The sequence below is a fragment of the Ahaetulla prasina genome, chromosome 2, assembly GCF_028640845.1.
Source record: "Ahaetulla prasina isolate Xishuangbanna chromosome 2, ASM2864084v1, whole genome shotgun sequence".
NCBI lineage: Eukaryota > Metazoa > Chordata > Lepidosauria > Squamata > Colubridae > Ahaetulla > Ahaetulla prasina.
The window spans coordinates 196,136,533-196,156,943 of NC_080540.1; the positions used below are offsets into that span (position 1 = coordinate 196,136,533).

Sequence of the window (20,411 nt, forward strand, 5' to 3'; positions counted from 1 at the left end):
ACATCTAATACTTCTTCCTCATCCTATTTTCCTCACAACAACAATCCTATAAAGTGAGCTGGGCCGAGAGAGTGATTGGTCCAAAATCACCAGCCCAAATTATTAGACTAGAATTCACAATCTCCTGGTTTCTACCCTGTTGCCTTAACTATCATAGATACTGGCTCTATCAGATTAGATATCTTGATCTTCTGCTTGAATTTGACCAAGGTTTTAATGAGCAGATATTGCTGGAACTAGTATACCAAATTGTAATTAATTTGTCTCTGTAGAGAAAAAATAATGTATTTAACAAGGTGAGGTGGACCAAGGAAGTTTTCCAAAGATGAGAAAGAGTTCATTCTACCCATACATAAAACAGTAAATTGCATGGTCTCAAATTACCCTTTATCTTTTGCATGTACATCTGCTCCATGATGAAGCAAGTATTCAACTACTGAAACTCGATTATAACCTGCAGCAAAGTGCAAGGGGGTTGAATGACGTCCCTCCAAATCTCTACAATTCACATTCTGAGGACTGCAAAGTTGCTATGTAAAAATGAGAAAGAAAAACATCCATAGTAGAATTCACCACAGATATTTCAAATAGTCTTCCACACCTCAAGACATTATAGCAAAAATAATAAAGATCCCTGGACAATATAAAAAATAACTAAGTCTTTGGGTGCAAGTTATCTTACAATAAAATAACTAAGATTCCATACAGATTATTTTTCAGAAATAAAAAAAAATATCCAGTAATGTGAAGCTAATATAGCACTTTCGAATTGGATACAAAGTAGTGCAAAGAAGTGGAAATTACTAAGAAAAATTAATCATTTGTTGTTTTATAGGAAACTATTTAAATTCTATTAATGATCTAACAGGAGGGTTAAAAACAACACATGGACATGAAAAAACATGGCAAACAATATCACAAATCGAATACAAAACACTCTGTAATAAAACTGATTTGTGACATATTTCATCTTCTGGCATATTTTAAGTGCTGCACAGAATCTGGCAACGTATGTTGTAGGAGGATTGGTATCTGAGGGCAGCAGGGAGGTATAGAATTGTCCTGAATGGTTAAATAAGGCTAGCTAATATGGTCAGAAAAGTGTCCAAATAGGGAAGCAGAATATCTCAGAAATATATGGGATACTGTTAACAGAAAACTCTTTCTATACAGCTATGGATCTTATTAAAAAGAATAATGTTTAATATAATTTTATATTTTATTACATTAAAAAGAACTGCTGCTAATGTTTCATAATTCTATTTCAGCTTCAATTACCATATTTTTTGGACTATAAGACGTACTGAAATACAAGACCCACCTACGTTTAGGGAAGGAAAACAAGAAAAAAATAGTTTTTGCCCTCCACGCATCCTGTTTTTGCCCTCCCCAGCATCCAGAAGCACTCTGTAGACCAAAAACGGGTCTGTTTTTAGCCTGCAGAGTGGTTCTGGATGCTGGGAAGGGCAAAAACAGGATGCGCAGAGGGTTTGGGAGGCCAAAAACAGGCCCGTATTCGCTCTATAAGACGCACAGACATTTCCACCCACTTTTGGGGGGGGTGGGAGAGAGAATGCATCTTACAATCTGAAAAATACGGTAAATAGCATTTATTCACAAGTAGGATATTTTTCAGTTAGGAAAGTTTCAAACCAGTACAGTAGAACCTCTGGTCACAAACGCTTCTGACCGCGAACAAATTGGGTTCTGAACAAAAAATTCAAGAAAATTTTTTTCTTTTCGTGGCTGATTTCCCCTTCTGCACCATTTTTTTTATAAGCGTCAAATTTCCAAAATTAGATTTGGGTCACGACCAAATTGGTTTGCGGCCAAAATTATGGAATGAATTATGGTCGTGACCAGAGGTTCTACTGTATTACTTTTCACAATATTAAGTACTACATATATATTTAATGTCAAAGACTGCTTTAGCACAAAATATTATTCTCTCCTCTAAGCTTGATTTTCCTGTTTTTATTAATTATGATTTATCATTTTATCCCAAAGTGATGATGCACTGTGGTTAATTTAATTATTTCTGCTTAAAAAAACTAACTTAATATAACAGTTAAGCAATTAAGATTATCAGGGTATAAAGCAGGAATGCAATACTGTGTTTCCCCAAAAATAAGACAGGGTCTTATTTTCTTTTGAACCCCGAAATAAGGGCTTGGCCTTATTATCAGAGGGATCTTATTATTTCAGGGGTGCAGGATGCCTCGGGCAGGCTGCATGCTCACAGCTAGGAGTCCGGCAGAGAGAGGCTCACTTTGCGCGCCACCATCAAGCCCCTCCCCTCCCGCGGTGTGTGTGTGTGTAGAAGGTGAGCAGCCCAAAGGCACCAAGCTGCGCAAGTGCCTGTCCCACCCCATCCTGCTCGTGCACCTCGTAGGCCTCACCACGTCGATGTGGGTGAAGCCGGTGAGCACTAGGACCTTGAGGAGCTCGTAGCAAATGCCGCTGGCACCCACCACCAGCACCCACGTGGAAGCCACGGCCTGGGCCATCTCTCCCTGCAGGCTCCAGCTCCAGCCATCACCATAGAGTGAGAAGCACACTCCCAGAGCAGCCGCTGCCCTGGCTGGGGTTTGGAAGCCGCAGAGGCAGAGTTTGGGGGAGAGAAAGAAAGACTTCTGCTGCTTTCCTTGCATGCAGCCAAAAGCACAATCAGGCTTGGCCTTATTTTTGGGACATGTCCTATTTTCGGGGAAACATGGTACTAATTAGCATTAATAAAAATAAATAAAAAATTCTAACAACCTAAAAATTGTGGAACAGAAGCATTTAAATCCAATGACCACTGTGGACTATCATCGTAAAAAAATTCCTCATTGTATTTAAAATGGCCATATTTATCTTAAATTTCTTATAATCCTTAAATTCCAACATACCTTTACAGTTTCTAAATCTCCAGCTTTAGATGCTTCCAACAGTCTATAATCTACATCAGAAGTATGTACTGGAGTATTTTCTATTTAAAAATGAAAAAAAAACACACCAATAAGCATTGTGGCTTTATAGGACGTATTCAGGTTAGAAACTATTATTAACGCTCAGTATAACAGCATATTCTTTCTAGCACTGTGATTATAACTGAACTATATATATATATGAACTTTCCCAATTCAAATCTCATCCCATGCATAAATTCATGGACTTAGCATCAGACCCAATATTGTAGATCAAAGTAAGTATCAGTAAAGGACTTAATAGTGCTAACTTACTTATACTTAAAACATCTAACTCTATATGCATAGATATGCACCAACCATGCCATTCCTTTTCAGATGGACAACAGCAACTTAAGAAATGAAAGGCATCACATTTTGAAGAAAAAAGAAGGAAATGTAATTAAATCTAGTTTACAACAACATCATTCATTATACTACACCTGTAGGAAAACGTGTAAATTGGAGATTTACACATTGCACTTCCCAATTTTTTATTCATTAGCACCTTTTGCACTCTTGTAATCAGCACTCTACCAAATACTTCCGAGACATAAACTAATCTCCTGTAGTTTTTGCATTCATTTTTTCCTTTTTTTATTGAAACAAGAATCACATTCTTCTAATTGTCAGACAGACATTCTTCACATATGCATAGTAATATCCCACAGCCTCTTTGTAAGACAAGCTCATTCATATTTTAATATTTCTCCAGTTATAATTAATATCTATAATTACAACCTTACCAATTTTCAACATTCTCACAGCAATTATGACTGTAATAATTTTTTTCTTGGACACCAAAATCTTTAGCACTGTTCAGTTTTACTCTTTGATGGAGCACAATTATACTTTCAAAACTCTAAAATACTCCTCCTGCCATGTTATTTATCTAATTTACACAATTACCCATTTCACCCAAGATGACTCTAGTCAATGTATAAACAAATGGGTAAAACCACGTATTTTAAAAAAATATAAAAATACATACAGGTAATTTTAAAAAAATATTATAAAAAGCATAGATTCATAAATTCTAGGCAAAGAGAGGAAAAACTTGATCATCTCAGCATGTAAGCACATCTGTAGTTCCTCAGGACCCACAAGTTGATAACACAACCAGGTGTTGAAGACCTTCTGGTATGTCAAAAGGGATAGAGCTAATCTAATTTCAGGAGGAAGAATGTTCCATCAGGCAGGTGTCACATTGCAGAAAGCACATCTCCTGGGACGCACCAAATTCAGGTTCATAGTTGATGATACCTACAGTATGCCTCTCTGTCAGATCTAATGAGGAAGGCTGATATAACCAGGGAGAGGCAGTCCCTCAGCTAGCCCACTACCATGCCATGAAGGTTTGTAAAAGTTAAAATGAGCACCTTGAATTGGACCCAGAAGAAAACTTTTTATTTTATTATTTTGAGAATTTATATGGCTGCCCACTCACTTTCAGTGCCTCTAGAAGGGTTCCAAAAAATAAAAACCCAATATACAAAGAGTAAAAACAATAACCCCACCCCGACCCTCTTGGCAACAATAAGCAATCAAATTCCTTCCCTTGTTTCATCTCTATTAAACAGAATCACTTTTATTTTGAATTTTGGTTCCAACAAAAGGGAACATACCCAGGGTTAAATTGTGGTTCTGAGAAAGGTTGTTTACTTGCATTTGTTTCATTATCTGACTGTAATATCTTCAGTGCTAGTGAACGGGGTTTTTGCTCTGTTTATATAAAGTAGTTTGGCCTGCCAGTGCTGGTGCAGATGTGGTTTTCTCCTTGGTAGTTCCTTAATTAGGGTATTTTTTACTGCTTGTTTGTTTGTCTGGTGTTAATCCCTGTTGGTTGCTGGAGAAGATGCGTTCTGGTCTTTTCTGTTTCCTTCTTAGCTTTTTATTGTCCCTCTGAATGGTGTGTAAATGTGGTTTACCTATATATGCTTTTTGATAGCCTATTTGTCTGAATGTCAAACATCCAGGAATTCTCTAGCATTTTAGATTTAATTTGTTCTAGTATGCTTACGATTTCCCAGTTGAAACTATGGTTGAATCTGACCATGTGTTGTGAGATTAAGGACTTTTCACTGTGTCTTCTGACTGCTAGTTGGTGTTCATGGACATGTTCTGCTAGTCTTCCTCCCAGATGCCCTACACAGTATGTTGTAGATGACTTCCTTTTTTCCGTTTTGGACTACCAGGTCTTTAGGGTTATTTAAGATGTTTTGGAGAGCCCTGGCTGATTGGTTTCTGTGCTACGGTGATGCCATGTGTTTGCAATAGTATGTTGGTTGTTTCTGAGATGTCTTTGATATCTAACAACTTCATCTTTTTTATAGCTTGTGTTGGTTGTGCTGTAGTGGGCTGAATGGTCAGCCACTTTTTGATAAAGTTGTGTGAATATACATTTTGTTGAAAGATGTAATAAAAGTAGTCTGTTTCCTTTTTCTTAGGAATTCCTTTTCCTTAAGATAGATAAAACAGTGCAGTAATAACCACAACGGAACCATCCAAAGACCTCTAATTCCAAATAAAAAACATGAGTAATGCATCACTGTATGCTTAACATGTGGTCTAGAACAGAGTCCAGCTTGGCGGCCCGGCTGGTGAGGGGGGAAAAGGGGAACTGGGCTGCATGAGTGACAAGCTGGTGTGCACGCGCGCATGCACAAACACACACAGCTTGACTTGTGCAACAGCCTGCCACCCACACGGTCCGGTTGCAAATAGCCCATGGCCCAGTAGTAGGCTGTGGCCCAGGGGTTGGGGACCCCTGGTCTAGAAAAATTTCTCAGTTCAGTCTCTGTAATAATCCTAGAATAGTTTGTTTGATTGCCTATTTTTTGTATCCCTCTATAATATAATCAGAACCATGCATTTAAAAAGGACAATAGCTGAAAGTGGCAAGCTGTAGGAAACAGACACATATTTTCTATCCAGATGTTTATTGTTATTTTGTGATTTAATAATAAAAGATGAGACACATGAGCAGTTTTACCAAAAAGAGAAATTAAGCCCCACTAGGTTTACGTAGCAGAAAATAGCAAGCAGCAGGAAACAGTCATGCACATTTTCTGTCCAGATTTTTTACGTTATTTTGTTCTTTAATAAAAGTTGAGGAACATAAGCAGATTTACGAAAAAAGAAATTAAGGCCCACCAATTGACTCATATTTTTATTTTAAATAAAAATAATAAAAATAATTTTATTTTTATTTAAAATAATTTTTATTTAAATAATTTTATTTTATTTTTTCGCACTTTTAAATTGATAATAATTTTACAGAACTGCAGAGCAAGATAATTAAAATGAATTTCAAAAAACTAAAATTAGAACCAGACTTTCTTCTGAAAAATCAAAATTAATTCTTCTGTTGTCAAGCAACAAAAATACCTACCGTTCAGTATTTGCTGCACTGCTTCATTGCCCATTTGTGCTGCTGTGAAACCTTGTAAGGAGATGATGGAGGGGTCGGAGCCGTAACTCAACAGGAGGCGGCACGTCTGCAAGTGACCTGCCAAAGCAGCCCTGTGCAAAGGAGTCTGTCCGAGTGTGTCCAGTGCATTCGTCTAAGGGAGAAAATGAATCACATGTACATTTATACATACGTGTTAATTTATATAACATTTTCCACTGCGAGCTTATTTATTATTTCTATTTCGCTTCACAACCTACGTGTGATAGACAGAAACCAAGTTAAATGAGATTATTATATAGGAGATTTGTTTAGCTGCCCTCAAGCTGCAGTAACTCATTTAAGATTGTAAACAATTGTGCTGCTGCTACCTATACTACTTTGATAGTGTCTCTTTCATGCACAATAAGTGACATATTGGGATTGTTAGTAATGGAATGATGATGCTACCAAAACTATAGTTAAACAAAAAGGCAAGTACAGTATCATGTGTTCAGAAAAGAACCCCCTTTAGACCTTAATCTAAAGATTAACCTTATTGAAAAAAAACCCTCAAGAACAGATTTTTCAGATTGCTAGATATGTGTCTTATACATGCAAGAAGGCCCAATCAGCCAGGGAATTCTCTCTGCTGGGGTCAAGGAAAAGAGCCTTCTCTGAGATCGCTTCGGCCCTTTCGAACATCTTGCCCGCCCCCCAACTGGAATCAGGTCGGCTCCCACTCTCCTGCCACTTGGCCTGGGGCTCTAATGGTAGAGCAGAATGGTGGAGGTGGTTAATAACAGAGTCTCCCCTCACACCTAAGCTCATCCTAGTAATTTTCTTGCTAAAGACAATAGCGATAGCAGTGTCATTCTCTCCATTGTTGTTTATTGTTCTGATTTTGTTTTTCCTAAATTTCCATTTAGGAAAAAAAGAAAGAAAGAAAAAAGAAGAAGAAGAAAACAAGAAATAATTGTTTTCTATCATCCTATACCCAAATAAAGAAAGCAAAAACAATTTCTGCTTTTTCTTGTTAGCAATAAGGACTATTCTTGCTATATATTTAAATGTTCAAAATATGAGCTCTCAACTACAATATTACTGGTAATAGTTGAACACTGTCCAACTGCTCTGAAATGGACAGTGGAAAATAAAAATATTTTATGGTAGCGCAAAACCAATTTGTGCCTCTTGCTGAATATATCTCAATCAAAGCTATTTGTCTAAATAAACTTGAATTAATTTTTTAAAAAGACACTTCTGTTCATATATACATTAATTCTGGATTTTGCCTATTTCAAAATTAATTCAGCACTTAAGATGATATTAAATTAAAACTCCAAATAACAGAAGAAAAACAAATTGATGGATAACATAGTCACATTCATTAGTCTTAAATGAAAATAAAAATGTCATTAAATGAAACTGTCTGTAATGCCCCATTGGTTTTCTTATGATAACATTCACAATTTAAAGCAGTCTTCTCCAATCTGGTGCTGAATATTGGATACTAAAGACAAGATATTAGAAAATGACTGATAGTTATCTAAGGAGCAAGGTAAAAAGAGCAATGCACAACTCTCCCTATATATTGTAGCCTCCCAAGAGAAATTTAATGTGACCTTCTTAAAGCTTAATGCTTAAAGCAAACAAAAATGGTAAAATACTAGAAATCTTACATCACAATTTCAAGTTCCTATTGGTGTAAAAAGAATGAAACCAGACTTCCTAATATGTAAAAACACTGTCCCATGTTTAGGGATTCCTGGGAATGATATTAGCATTAGGTTATCTCAACCTCTGCTAAGTTGTGTGTGTCCTCACTAGGGCTTAAGGAATAAAGTAATTTCTCCTTTCTACCCCAATATTTATACATCAATAAGTCCCATCTTTCCCCATTTGTGTGACATTAACTTTGCTTACTGCTTCCCATAGCAAGCATACAGGCAATGCAATGTTTGGATGCAAAAAGATTGTCTGCATGTGAACTACTTCCTTTAGAGGTAGTCCTTCACTTATGACCATAACAGAGCTCAGAATTATGGTCATAGGTTGAGGCATCATGTGACTGGACCGTACTGTCATTTTGGCATTAAACGAAGTTCTAATTTGCCTGGTTTTTAAAACATATGATAACCTTCCAATTTTAAAAATATTGTTGTGTTTTAATTACTAGATTTTATGACTATTTGAATTTGTTTTGCTATATCTGTACTTAGCACAAAGTTAATCAATTTTGTGATCTTTTATATTAATGAGACTATAAACTAAAAATTCACTACCATCAGTTAAATATTCAGTGGCTAGACATAGTATTCAATCAGCAAGAAGCTCACTTGGGAAACGCATTATAATTAACAACCTGAATGAACAATTACAGAACCATTTTGCCATTTAAATAAGTGCAAAGAATCTTTCCTAAAATGCTTCCCCACAGAAAAATAGAAAAAGGGAACAGCTGCTTAGAAATCCAGTACACTTGCAAATGTCTATATCAAAGCATTTTATGGTCCTATAAAACCTGCTTAAAACAATGTCTACAACAGAAAGCTGGAGAATAGCACTTGTATAATACATGCCTAAATTATAATGCACCTGTCTTACACACAGTTAAAGCATTGTTGAAATTAAAACTCTAACAAGCTATAATATTGGATAGACAAATACACTTATTTTATACGTAAACTGCAAACATCCTGGGCACTGCTGAATTGTCAATTCTCTTCCTTCATTTATAATCCAAGATAACAGTTTTACTTTATCATAATCTCATGCATAGTAAACTGTATCTAAGAATTGTAATCTTAGCTAAGCACATTACTTTTAATAGTAGAACTAGGAGTTATCACAAAACCTTTGAGTTATCTAATATCTTGTTGGTTAGATACCATCACTAGATATAATCTCAAATACTAATCTGAACATACTGGAAAGTACGGCTTGTGAGTAAATCAGCTTTCCAGAAAAGATTGAAGAAATTTAGGAGCACATAAAATAGGTAATGCTGTGAAATATTTTTTCCCATGCTTACTATAAATGCAATTACAGCATCCATATATCTAATGACAACTTAAACCCTCAAATTAAATTATTCCATTAGAAAGAATTATTAGCAAGCCTCTACTTGGTTGAAAATTAATGAATGGAATGATATTTAATTCCTCTGAAGATACCGTATATACTCGAGTATAAGCCGAGTTTTTCAGCACGTTTTTTGTGCTGAAAAACGTCCCCTCGGCTTATACTCGGGTCTATACGGCTTATACGAGTTTTTTTTTTTTAAGCCCCTCGGCTTATACTCGAGTATATACGGCTTATACTCGAGGTTTTTTTTTTCTTCTTTTTTTCACATTTTACCGGACGGCGCGGGGAAGCCCTGCCGGTGCAGTGAGAGGGCGGGGCGGGGGAGCCGCCAGCCTTCTCAGCTGAGGGAGGGAGGGTTTCCCCAACCGGTAGGTGCCTCATTTCCCACCCTCGGCTTATACTCGAGTCCCCAGTTTACCCCAGTTTTTGGGGTAAAATTGGGGACCTCGGCTTATACTCGGATCGGCTTATATTCGAGTATATACGGTACATCAATAAATATGATAAACTGATCCATTTCTCTAAAAATCCACTCATTAACTGAATAAAAATATTATTTTCTAATATGTTGTCCCAAGTACCTAACAGAATAAATAAGCATTTATTGACTAATAGGGCTGGGAAAGTCTTAAGATTTAACGGTGCTTCAGTCTACATAGGCATATAAATGAAGTAGCTTCTGCATATTTTCCAAGTTATGAAGAATGGCAGGAGTTGCAGACATATACCAGATCTTAGGCATATATTTGACTTTGAAAATCTTACTGATTAATTTATTGAATTTCACTTAAAATGTACTAAAAGGAAAGGGATAACAACCTTCATAGTGAGAATTACAGCCACATATTTCATTTTTAAAAAAGTCTTACTATCACATGATCCCAATGATTTAATTAACATTTACTTAGCATGCTGCTTGATTAAAACAGAAAGGCATGTCCGGGAAGAAATGTCAGGAATTGGAGCAGATTAGACTCTATGATGAAGCTGTACTATTACTCTTTCTATATTATTGTATCGAACACTGCTATGGCAACATCAGGAAAATAATCATAGGATTTTGTTTGTTAAATCTAATGCATTATGAATGAATTTAGCAGAAAAAGAAAAGGAAATGTTTTATCCAAATTCTTTTAAGTCAAAACAGACTTCTATTAATTTTGTATCAAGTAGAGATGGAATAAAATTAAATACTTTTTTCCCACCCCAAAACCCACGTCTCTAGAAGTTTATAGTAGATGATTTCAGAAACACATACGACAAATAAATCTGACCAGGAAATATATACAATATAATATTTCCAAAGACTATGTATTCATATTCTGTAAGGAACAAGATGAAATGCTGAGCATCCACTCCTGAAACAGCTATCCATGTTACTGGATCCAATCTGGGTTGGTCACTGGGACCAGAGGTATCCATGTTACTATTAGAATAAGCAGGAGTCATAGCTGCTTATCAGACACAAGAGAGATCACACACAAGACCACTCTTCCCATCCACTGCATTACTTAAAATACAGAACAATATTTACCTTTGCTCCATGCTTATGAAGAACTTCCATAACATCGTTGTGTGCTCGTTCAGCAGCCACATGCAAAGGAGTCATGAAACTAGATTGGAAAAGAGATAAGATTAACAACTCTCAAAGCTTGTCTGTTCCATCTAAATGCAAATATTGCAATTTCAAAGAATAAACATACTCCTTGTTTTTTTCATTGACATTGGCTCCTTTCCGAAGCAGTAATTCAGTTACTTGTTTCCGTTTAGGGTGAAGAGAAGACACAGCACAGTGCTGCAAAAGAGACGCATTGTATGAGAAGCTTGTAATATAATGTAATATATAATAAAATGTAAGCCACCCAGAGTTGCTGTATTAGTGAGATGGGTAGCATGGAAATTTAGTAAGTAAATAAATACATAAACAAAATAAAATTATATTCATGTAACTTAAGAGTAGAATATGGCACTAGTAAAGCATAATTTACATGATCTCCCCTATTCTAAGCTGCCTACTATCTTTCCTCAAAAATTAGTACCACATGAGCCATGTGAACAAATCTTTCTCAGTCACTTCATTAAATATCCTTGGTTGATTTCAACCTGGCTTGCATGCTTCAAATAGTAGATCTATGATCTTTCCATTGATATCTATACCAGCAGCAACACCCAAAAATTGAATAAGCACAAGAGAACCACCACCAAAATCATACATACACTTAGTCAGCAAGTTTCTAGCAGTTCTCCAAGGCATTATGAACAAATTAGAATAGGTCTAATACTTACTACCTAGACTGGTCTTATTTATATTTTTTCTGAAGAGGAGCTAATTTATTAGGTATCTGAGGTAATCTGAGAGAGCAAGATTTCAATCAGAATTTACCGTATTTGTGACTCAGAGAGAATGAGAGGTAAAATATTCATTTCAGCTTTTTCCTTTTTCCATGCACTGAATCAAAGAACTATTATAAAGAGATAACCTTCTCTACCATTACTTCCACTAATCATAACAACATTATGTTTTTATCCCATTTTTTCTTCAAATGACTACAGATCCCTGACAAGGATGTCTCCCTTAATTTTATCCTATAACAAAATCTCATAGTAGCAGTTTGGGCAGGGAGAATGAGTGGTCTTAAACTGCCCATTGAATTTCCATAGCCAAAGGTAGCCTTAGACTTGGATTTCCTCAACACTATTCCAATATCTTAATTATAGTGTGATTACATTTTAACAGAACACATAAAATATTGAAGGGACTGCACAAAACATTTCAGAGAAAAAAAAATGTTTTGGGTCAATGGAAGAGATGTTTCTTTCAGATTTTTTCCTTAATATGACACTAAATCAATAGCAGGTCAAGCTTTAATTTCTAATAGGTGAAACTCTATGTATAACTATTGGTATGACTGTACCAGAAAATTTTAAATGTATACACAGCTAAAGCAGGAAAAGTGACTCCATGATCTCACCAGTGCTGTCTCATGAGATTGTGGCTGCTTAAAATTAATGACCTCCAAAGCAAGTGTTTTCTTGACTTTGGCTAAATCAGCTTCCCTTGCTGCTTGTAATAAGGAATGTCCTTTGAATTCATCTACAGAAGGGAAAAAATATAGTTATGAGTGATAAATATGTGTTGTAAAACCAGATTTATAACAGTGGTGCAGAAAAATAATGTAGAAGGGAAAAATTCTCTAGTGGACTGTCCCAATATATTCTCTCAAATAATGCTTGTGAAAGACAGAAAAACATCCATGATTTAAGAAGTAAAGGCAGTTTTTAATCAAAATAGTTTTCAGTGCAAAATAACATTACTAGATACAGTTTCTCTGATAGTCTCTAAAGGTTATTTCAATTCTTTTGACAATACCAAATAAATAAGGTAGTCAAAACAAAAATGGATGGCAAAGATTTTAAAACAGAAAAGGAGATATTAAAATTGCAAATGTGGCTCAGGGTATGCAAATGCCAAAAAGAAAGAAAAAAATATAACATCTCTAGATATAACCTGACTGAGGTTAAATAGAATCTCTAATCTAGAAAAGAGAGTCTCGAGACTGTAGTAAACAGTAAACAACTCAACTAAAATTCAGTGTGCTAAACTATGAAAAAGACAAATCCCACATTGGGGATTCATTAGGAAAAGAATGAAAATAAAAACGACAAATATGTCTTTCTATTCCACGGTCACATTTAAAATATTATAAATATATAATTCAAGTTGATACATTTCAAAAACAACTCTCACAGTGTTAAATATAGCCATTCCTCATTTAGTGACTACTTGATTAGCAACCATTTGCAAGCATAAAAAGAAAGTAATAAGTACAATAAAAAATATAGTAATAAATGATATTAAAAATCATTTTCTGACCAAAGGGGAAAAATGGATATTATATAAGAGAACTTTATCTGAATGAAACAGCAGCAACTAGGGATCTTCACAGTGTTTCTTTCTCTGTCAATCATTTAGTGATCATTTTTCTTACTGCCCAAGTGATTGGAATATGGTTGCTAAATAAGGAGAGGATGTAGTACAGGGGTGTCAAACTGGATTTCTTCAAGGGCTGGATCAGCATTGTAGTTCTCCTCCACGGCCGGCGAGGGGAGGGGGGAAGAGATGGGACAGACGTCTCCTGCAGCATCCTGCTGGCCTGTCGTGTCCCACTCCTCCGCTGACGGCCGGGTCAGGGAAATCCGAATCAGGCTTGCCTCTGCAGCTCTGCCCAAAGTCCTAGCAAAGTCCTCAGAGCAGGCAGGAGACCAGAAAGTGACTTCAGCAAGATAAGTTCGACTTTTGCCTGACTCAGAGACTGCCAGAAAGCAGATCCTTTATATAGGCCATGGGGTGTGGCTCCATGACTCAGCACTTATCCAGGCCTGCCCCTCCCTTCCTTCTGTTGCCTCCGCCTATCCAATCTTCTGATGCCAGGGTCACACCAATCAGCTGTTGGTAATAAACCCTCCTCAGGCTCACATGCTGTGGAGGAGGGGGAGGGGTCTAGCTGCTCCGTTTGCCTGGGCATGGAGTCAGGGCTGGGGCCGAGAGGTGCTCCTACTTCTGCAGTTTGTCTGGGCATGGAGCCAGGACTGGGGCCGGGAGGCATACATTCCTCCGTGTTCGGGAGCAGATAAGAAGGCCCCGGCTGCTCTGAGGGCGGGCAAGACACAACATGGCCAAAATGGGGCATGGGGCATATCCCCCCCCCCCCATTTTGTCTGCCAGAGGCATCGTGGTCCTTTGCTATTTCCAGGCTGGCCCCGTGGCCTGGAAATAGAAAAATACCATTTTTTCTGTCTTCACAAGCATTACATGCTTGATCTGTTAAATGCACTGTGGGCCGGATCTGGTCCATGGGCCTTGAGTTTGACACTCCTGGTGTAGTATATGGAAAGGAAGCAGATAATGAAAGAGATGGTGGCTCTATTCTATCAGCAAATTTTTCATTTGGGCCAGAAAAGATGGAAATTGTAAACAAGATATGGAGGCCATAACATCAATATACACAATTATGTACTGAATGGAGAAAAACAACAATGGAAATGGATCACCAAGAAGAGGAGATACAATACTGACAAAATCAACTGACAAAATCAACTGACTCAGTCGTTTAGGAAATTATGGAAATTGTCAGAGATACGTAGCGATACCTAAATGAGTCAGCTGGAAAAGTATGGAAGGACAAATTCATGGAAAATTAATGTTTTCAATGATTACTAGTTTTGGCATTTATAAATATTAGCTCCAGTATCTGAGACAATAACACTTCTGAAAACATTAGGCAGAATACTGCTAACACTCATACTGATCGACTTCCTTCTAGAAGTGATTGAGCAATGGTCAGCTGGACCAAAAACATCTTAAGTTCCACAAAGCTCCTAGGCATTTATTTTGTAAATTTTATTGCTCCCGATAATGAGGAAGTGAGGGTGATGGAGAATTTTGCTAGAAATTAAAACCTTACCTCTGTAACAGATAAGGTTAGGTTGGTCCCGACCATGCTCACTTTTAGGAAAGTCTTGAAAACCAGGCTGTTTTCTTGGGCATAGGGAGTTGAGAAAGCAACTGAGCCAATACTGCTGGTATGTGGTATCTTTGGTAGCCATGCTATGTTTTAGTTGATCCTGATACGTATTTTTTTTACAGTGTATTTTTTAAATTTTTGGTAGCCTCCTGGAGTCATAGTATTGAGATGGGTGGCCACATAAATAAATTTAGATTAATAAATAAGATGAAATAAAGTAAAATACATAGGCATAAATCCTTTAAACTTCTCAGGTGTTACCAAAAATTCATCAACTGATGGTAAGATACCAGATTAGTCTTCCTTTAAAAAACAGAGTATCGTTTTCAATACTGTAGAAAAGAATGAATTCTGTGGTCTTGCTGAGAATGATAACACCTTGCACACAGTCATACTTACAGGTGAGCCTCTCTTTGAGCTCAGGTGTCGGTGCCATATCAACAGCACTCTTGCCATGACAGTTGACTAATGTTGGATCTGCACCATGGCTGAGTAATAGAGAACAAACTTCCACACGATTCTTGGAAGCGGCTTCATGTAATGGAGTAAACTGCCAGAGATCCATTGCATTAACACAGGCTCCATGCTAAGGAACAAATGTAACAGGAGGAAAAGACAATGGGCATTTTATGTTACATCAACATAATTATTTTTTTAGTTTTAAATACTCTAGGTTGATTAACTGTCTTATGTGATGGAAATCATATTAGAATTTCTAACTAACATATATGAAGTAATTTAATCATTTCATTTCATTATCTGAACAAATGTATTCTGCTTGACATTGAAAGAGCGAGATTAACACATGAGATTTGTTTACAAATATTAATTGGTATAACAGACCAATTACAATAAATCTTGATATAATAGCACTTGAAATAACACAAACCTGATGACTGGCTTGGGACAAGTACGGTAGTGCCTGTTCTATGAAACAGCAACATCTTGTGGGATTCAGGAGACATGCCTTTGCTGTCATGGTGCCTGCCCAATGTAACAGCCCCCTTTACCTCCCCTCTACTCCTCCCCAAAAATTGGATGGCCTTGACTTGCTGGGTTGCAAAAGGCCATCAAAGTCTGGCTTTTCTTTCAGGGGTTACGTCTGCTAAAGAAATCCACAATGTGTGTTTCGGGGGCTATGAGTTACTTGCAAAATACCTTGGCTCTTTATATTCTGTTTAAGTTCATTCTTGTTTTTAATAGTTATTCACTTATGTTAGGCAGCCCTGTAAATTTTCTAAATAAATAAATCTGTCCTACAATCTAGATAAGAAAAATAGAATAGGAATGTAATCATTTTTGACTTAGTAAAATTAAACCGGAGTAAAAGGAGGTGCTTTAAAAAAATTTTTTAACAAAATTAGCGACAGCTTTAAGTGTTCTATTAGTGATGAATTATTTCAAATAAGAAGTGGCCTTTTTTAATATGGAACAGGGAGGTCTCTAAAATATTTTCTTTAATCACAAAGGCATACAAATTATCTCACATGTAGTACAACCTATAATTTGTAAACAGAATAAAACCTTTCACATTAATGAAAGTCTTTATATAATTACACAATTATTAACTTATCCACCTTCAACAGCAATTCTGTAACTTCATAATGTCCATAGGAGCATGCATTGTGTAGCGGCACAAGTCCACTATAACAAAGAAAAAAAAACATTGTTTAACTATTCAGAAAAATAATTCTTCACTACACTGCACCATATATTTTATCTGCTTTAATATTTTGCTTGGGCTAATGCATTTGGCAAATTGTTTATTTTTAAAGCTTTGCACAGTTCTAATGTTTCCTGCTTGTATAAGTGTAGGGGTGGTATCTTTCTGGGGGTTCTTTTGTTTTTTTCTATTTTGGGCTTATTGTTTGTCTTACTGCTGTGTGTATACAGTTACATTTCATTAAAGGACATGTTTTACATATATCTTAAAAGACTATTTCATAGTTTTTATATTTTTATTCCACTCAGAATTTCAGACATAAAAAACCATGAGTAAAATAAGTCAACTTCCATGAACCAGTTTCAAACAAGTTAAAATAGTTATATTTCATCTAAAAGCGAAATATGATTTGCTTCTTGGAAAAAGTTCAAACTTTCAAATAAATCAAATTACAATCTTATATTACTGATAATCATGCTAGATTCATCTGAATGGCTCACAGAATATTACTCATGCAAATATACACTGCAATAAAATATGCTAAGATGGAAATCAAAACAATATCAGAGAATAACGAAAGAAATTACAAATATACACAAAATTTAAACAAAAGCAACCAGATTTAAACGATTTAGGGGGAAGGGAAGAGCTTTGCCTGGCCTCAAAATAGTACCTATGAATCTGTGAATGTCATTCTGAAAAGGTGCTTTCACCCATACTCCTCTTCCATCATATTAGCACCATCAAAACCAAATTATACAATTTTACATACCCTTTATCTTTTGCATGGACATCAGCACCATGCTGAAGTAAAAGCTGGACTATACGAACTCTGTTATATCCTGCAGCCAAATGTAATGGGGTAGACTGTAATAAGAAACAGTAATTAAAGAACATAAGCATATTCGAAGCTAAACCAAATCTTTACACTGACATACAATAATTACAAGTAACAATGTCAGCCGAGTATGTATTATCAAAATACTTAACTCAAATTGCAGTTTTTCATCCTATATAGCAAAATACTTTTGAAATGGACAAAACGGGGTGGGTGGAGCTACCAAAGGCTAGAAGTAATATAATTTTCTTTTTTCTTCGTATTTTTTGACTTTTTTTTTGTAAAAAAAAAATCTATGTTTTTTTTTCTTTGTCCATGTATTTTTATTTTGGGGGTTCACCGTTTTCTGTTTTATTGTTTTCAAAACAATAAAGAAAAAAATCTGAAGAATAAAATTCTAAGTGCTTAATACTGAATAACATGAACTTAGTTTAAATCGTTTTAAAAAATTTTAAAAATGGCTTTTACAATCTTTAGCTCAACTAAATGAAGTTTAAATATGGAAAAACAGGTTTAAAATATATTTTATACATACAATTTATCCTGTCTGCTATTTTATGGTAGCCAATATTTTTCTTGAGGTTTCTTTCTTGCTTTTGCCAGGTTTCTCCAGAATACCAGGCTTTATTTATCTGGATTATCCTACAGAAAGACTAGGGAGAAGATCCCTAAACAAACTCAATTATAGGGCAATCAAGTCAGACAGTCTTCTGTGCCTGGGTTTATGGTATCTGTGGCTAATATAAACTTCTCTCTTCTCTGCAATTCAAGACGCAATAGTCCTACTCGGCTATTATCCTCTGAGGACGCCTTTTGCCTATTCGGCAAGTACAGTATTGTGCTTCTGATACCAAGACTAAAATAGCTTCCATAACCAGCATACTATATAAAAACTCAAGCCACCGGGATCACGATAACACTGGGTTTTCCATGCGAGTTCTTCTTCTCAGCCTATACAAAATTATAGAGCTGCCATGCCAAGCAATGCCATAGAAACTTGACTTCAAAGATCTTTAACAAGAAGCTGCAATTTTCTGTATTTCTTCCATTTAATGCTTAAATATTTTTGAGCGATCTCGTCTTTAAGGATTTTGCCTTTTGGAAACAAAGCTATACTATGACTTGATTATTAATCATTCTCATAGTAAATGTGGCACATAGTAAATGTGGAATCCATAACGATTTAGCAAGCCCATGACACAACACTGAAAGCAACAATGATCAATTTCATCTTATATTCAGTTCCCTAAAATGTAAGGCTATATGTTAACTGAGTAAATAAACTGACAAATCTTTCAATTATAGTTATTAAATATTTAAGCACAAATTAATAAATTATGATTTCAGAAAAGGAATACTATATCACAGGTTTCTGGACTTTGGGATCTCAGTTGGGCCTTATCTTTTGCAGACACAATTAGGATTAGGAGAAGAGCTACAAAACGCTCTAAATCTAGAATGTTATCGAATAGCAGGGATGGGATTTTTCTTTTTCTTTTTACAAAGCCTCTAAACAAGATCACAGATGTTTGTAATATAATGTCCCTAATTAGAACTAGAAATCTCTTCACACACCATAGAAAAGTTCTGATTGAACGTAATTATCTGGATAAATAACTAATTCAAGGCAACATTAACATATAGTGCTAACCACTTCAGAATAGGCAAGGAAGAGGAAAACTTTCCTTCTTTTTCCCTTTCCTTTCCTTTCTTTCTCTTCTTCCTTCCTTCCTTCCCTTCCCATCATTCTAGCCTTCAATATAGCTGCCCATCTTAAAACAACTCCAGATGTTACTGTTTCCTCTAATCAACACGAACAAGAGTCTGGAGCTCAGAAGAGCAATAGTGAAGTAACTGAGGCCTGTGAGACAATTTAAAAAAAGCACTTCCATCATTCTTTCCTCTCTTGCTGATAACTTTATTCTCCAGAGGGTGGTAGAAGGCTCAGAACAGTTATCATTGACTAGCTAATGGAAGATGGTAGATCAATGAATTGGAAAGATCAGAAATGTTGGGAAAACTGATTATGTAATGCCTGAGTTTTTGACTTTAAATTAGACTTGGATATAAGCAAAATCCTAACTTTAGCTTTAGAAAAGCAGATTTAAGTAAATATAGAGTAATACTAAGGAACATTCTGTTAATGGGAAAAGAAGCACAAGATGGACTGGGGTTTCTATAAAAGGAGGTACTAGAAGCAGAAAAAAAATAATTCCCAGAAGAGAAAAATAGAATACTGAAAAAGCCAATGTGGCGGCTATGAAAAATTTTGGGGGAAAAAAGATACACCGATGTGTCTGGTACTATAAATAAAACAAATTTTAAAAGATACATAAGAATTTACAAAGAGAAGAAATTAAGACAGCAAGTTAGTTAGAACTGCAGAAATAGTTTAAGAAAAACTGATATTTAAGAAAGAGCTAAGGTTGACAAAGGATACAAAAGGAGCTTCTTTAATTATGTTCAAAATAAAACAGTAAAAAAGGATGTCATATGTTCAGTGCATATGTTCTAATAATGTCTATTTGGAAATTAATGGCTGTGTGTTGCGTTATTTTGAGGGGACAGCACATTTACACTGTTATACAAGCTGTATACTCACTACTTCACATTGTAGCCAAGTGTCATTTCTTCAGTGTTGTTATATGAAAAGATATATTTAAATATTTACAAAATGTGAGGGGGTGTACTCACTTCTGTGACATACTGTATATGAGAAGACATTCACTGCTGGTTATATTGCCATTTCTATACAGACCCGTTTACAACTGATCTTGACTCTACTCTCTAAATTTCCAGAGAAGTCTAATTTATTTTATTCACATTAACCATCAGATAACAAAGACAACTCTATGTCCTTAAATATTGTCAAGTTTTATTATACTGTGTGTACAAATTCTGCCCTTCTGTGAGGGCTGAAACAGCAATGTTTTACTATAGCAATCTTTTCTTTCTTTGAGCT

The 20,411-nt window shown here is 35.8% G+C and overlaps 1 protein-coding gene across 2 annotated transcripts in view; it reads right to left on the reverse strand.

Moving 5' to 3' along the window:
- TNKS (tankyrase) overlaps nt 1-20,411 on the reverse strand; it is a 99,627-nt gene that overhangs the window by 20,875 nt on the left and 58,341 nt on the right. For both annotated transcript variants that reach the window (XM_058167636.1, XM_058167635.1), the window contains 9 exons: nt 17,384-17,478; nt 16,526-16,592; nt 15,348-15,534; nt 12,396-12,517; nt 11,127-11,218; nt 10,958-11,036; nt 6,340-6,511; nt 2,892-2,971; nt 385-530 (listed from right to left, as the gene is read on the reverse strand). In XM_058167636.1, the coding sequence (XP_058023619.1) occupies nt 385-530; nt 2,892-2,971; nt 6,340-6,511; nt 10,958-11,036; nt 11,127-11,218; nt 12,396-12,517; nt 15,348-15,534; nt 16,526-16,592; nt 17,384-17,478 (1,040 nt within the window). The remainder of the gene's footprint in view (nt 1-384; nt 531-2,891; nt 2,972-6,339; nt 6,512-10,957; nt 11,037-11,126; nt 11,219-12,395; nt 12,518-15,347; nt 15,535-16,525; nt 16,593-17,383; nt 17,479-20,411) is intronic.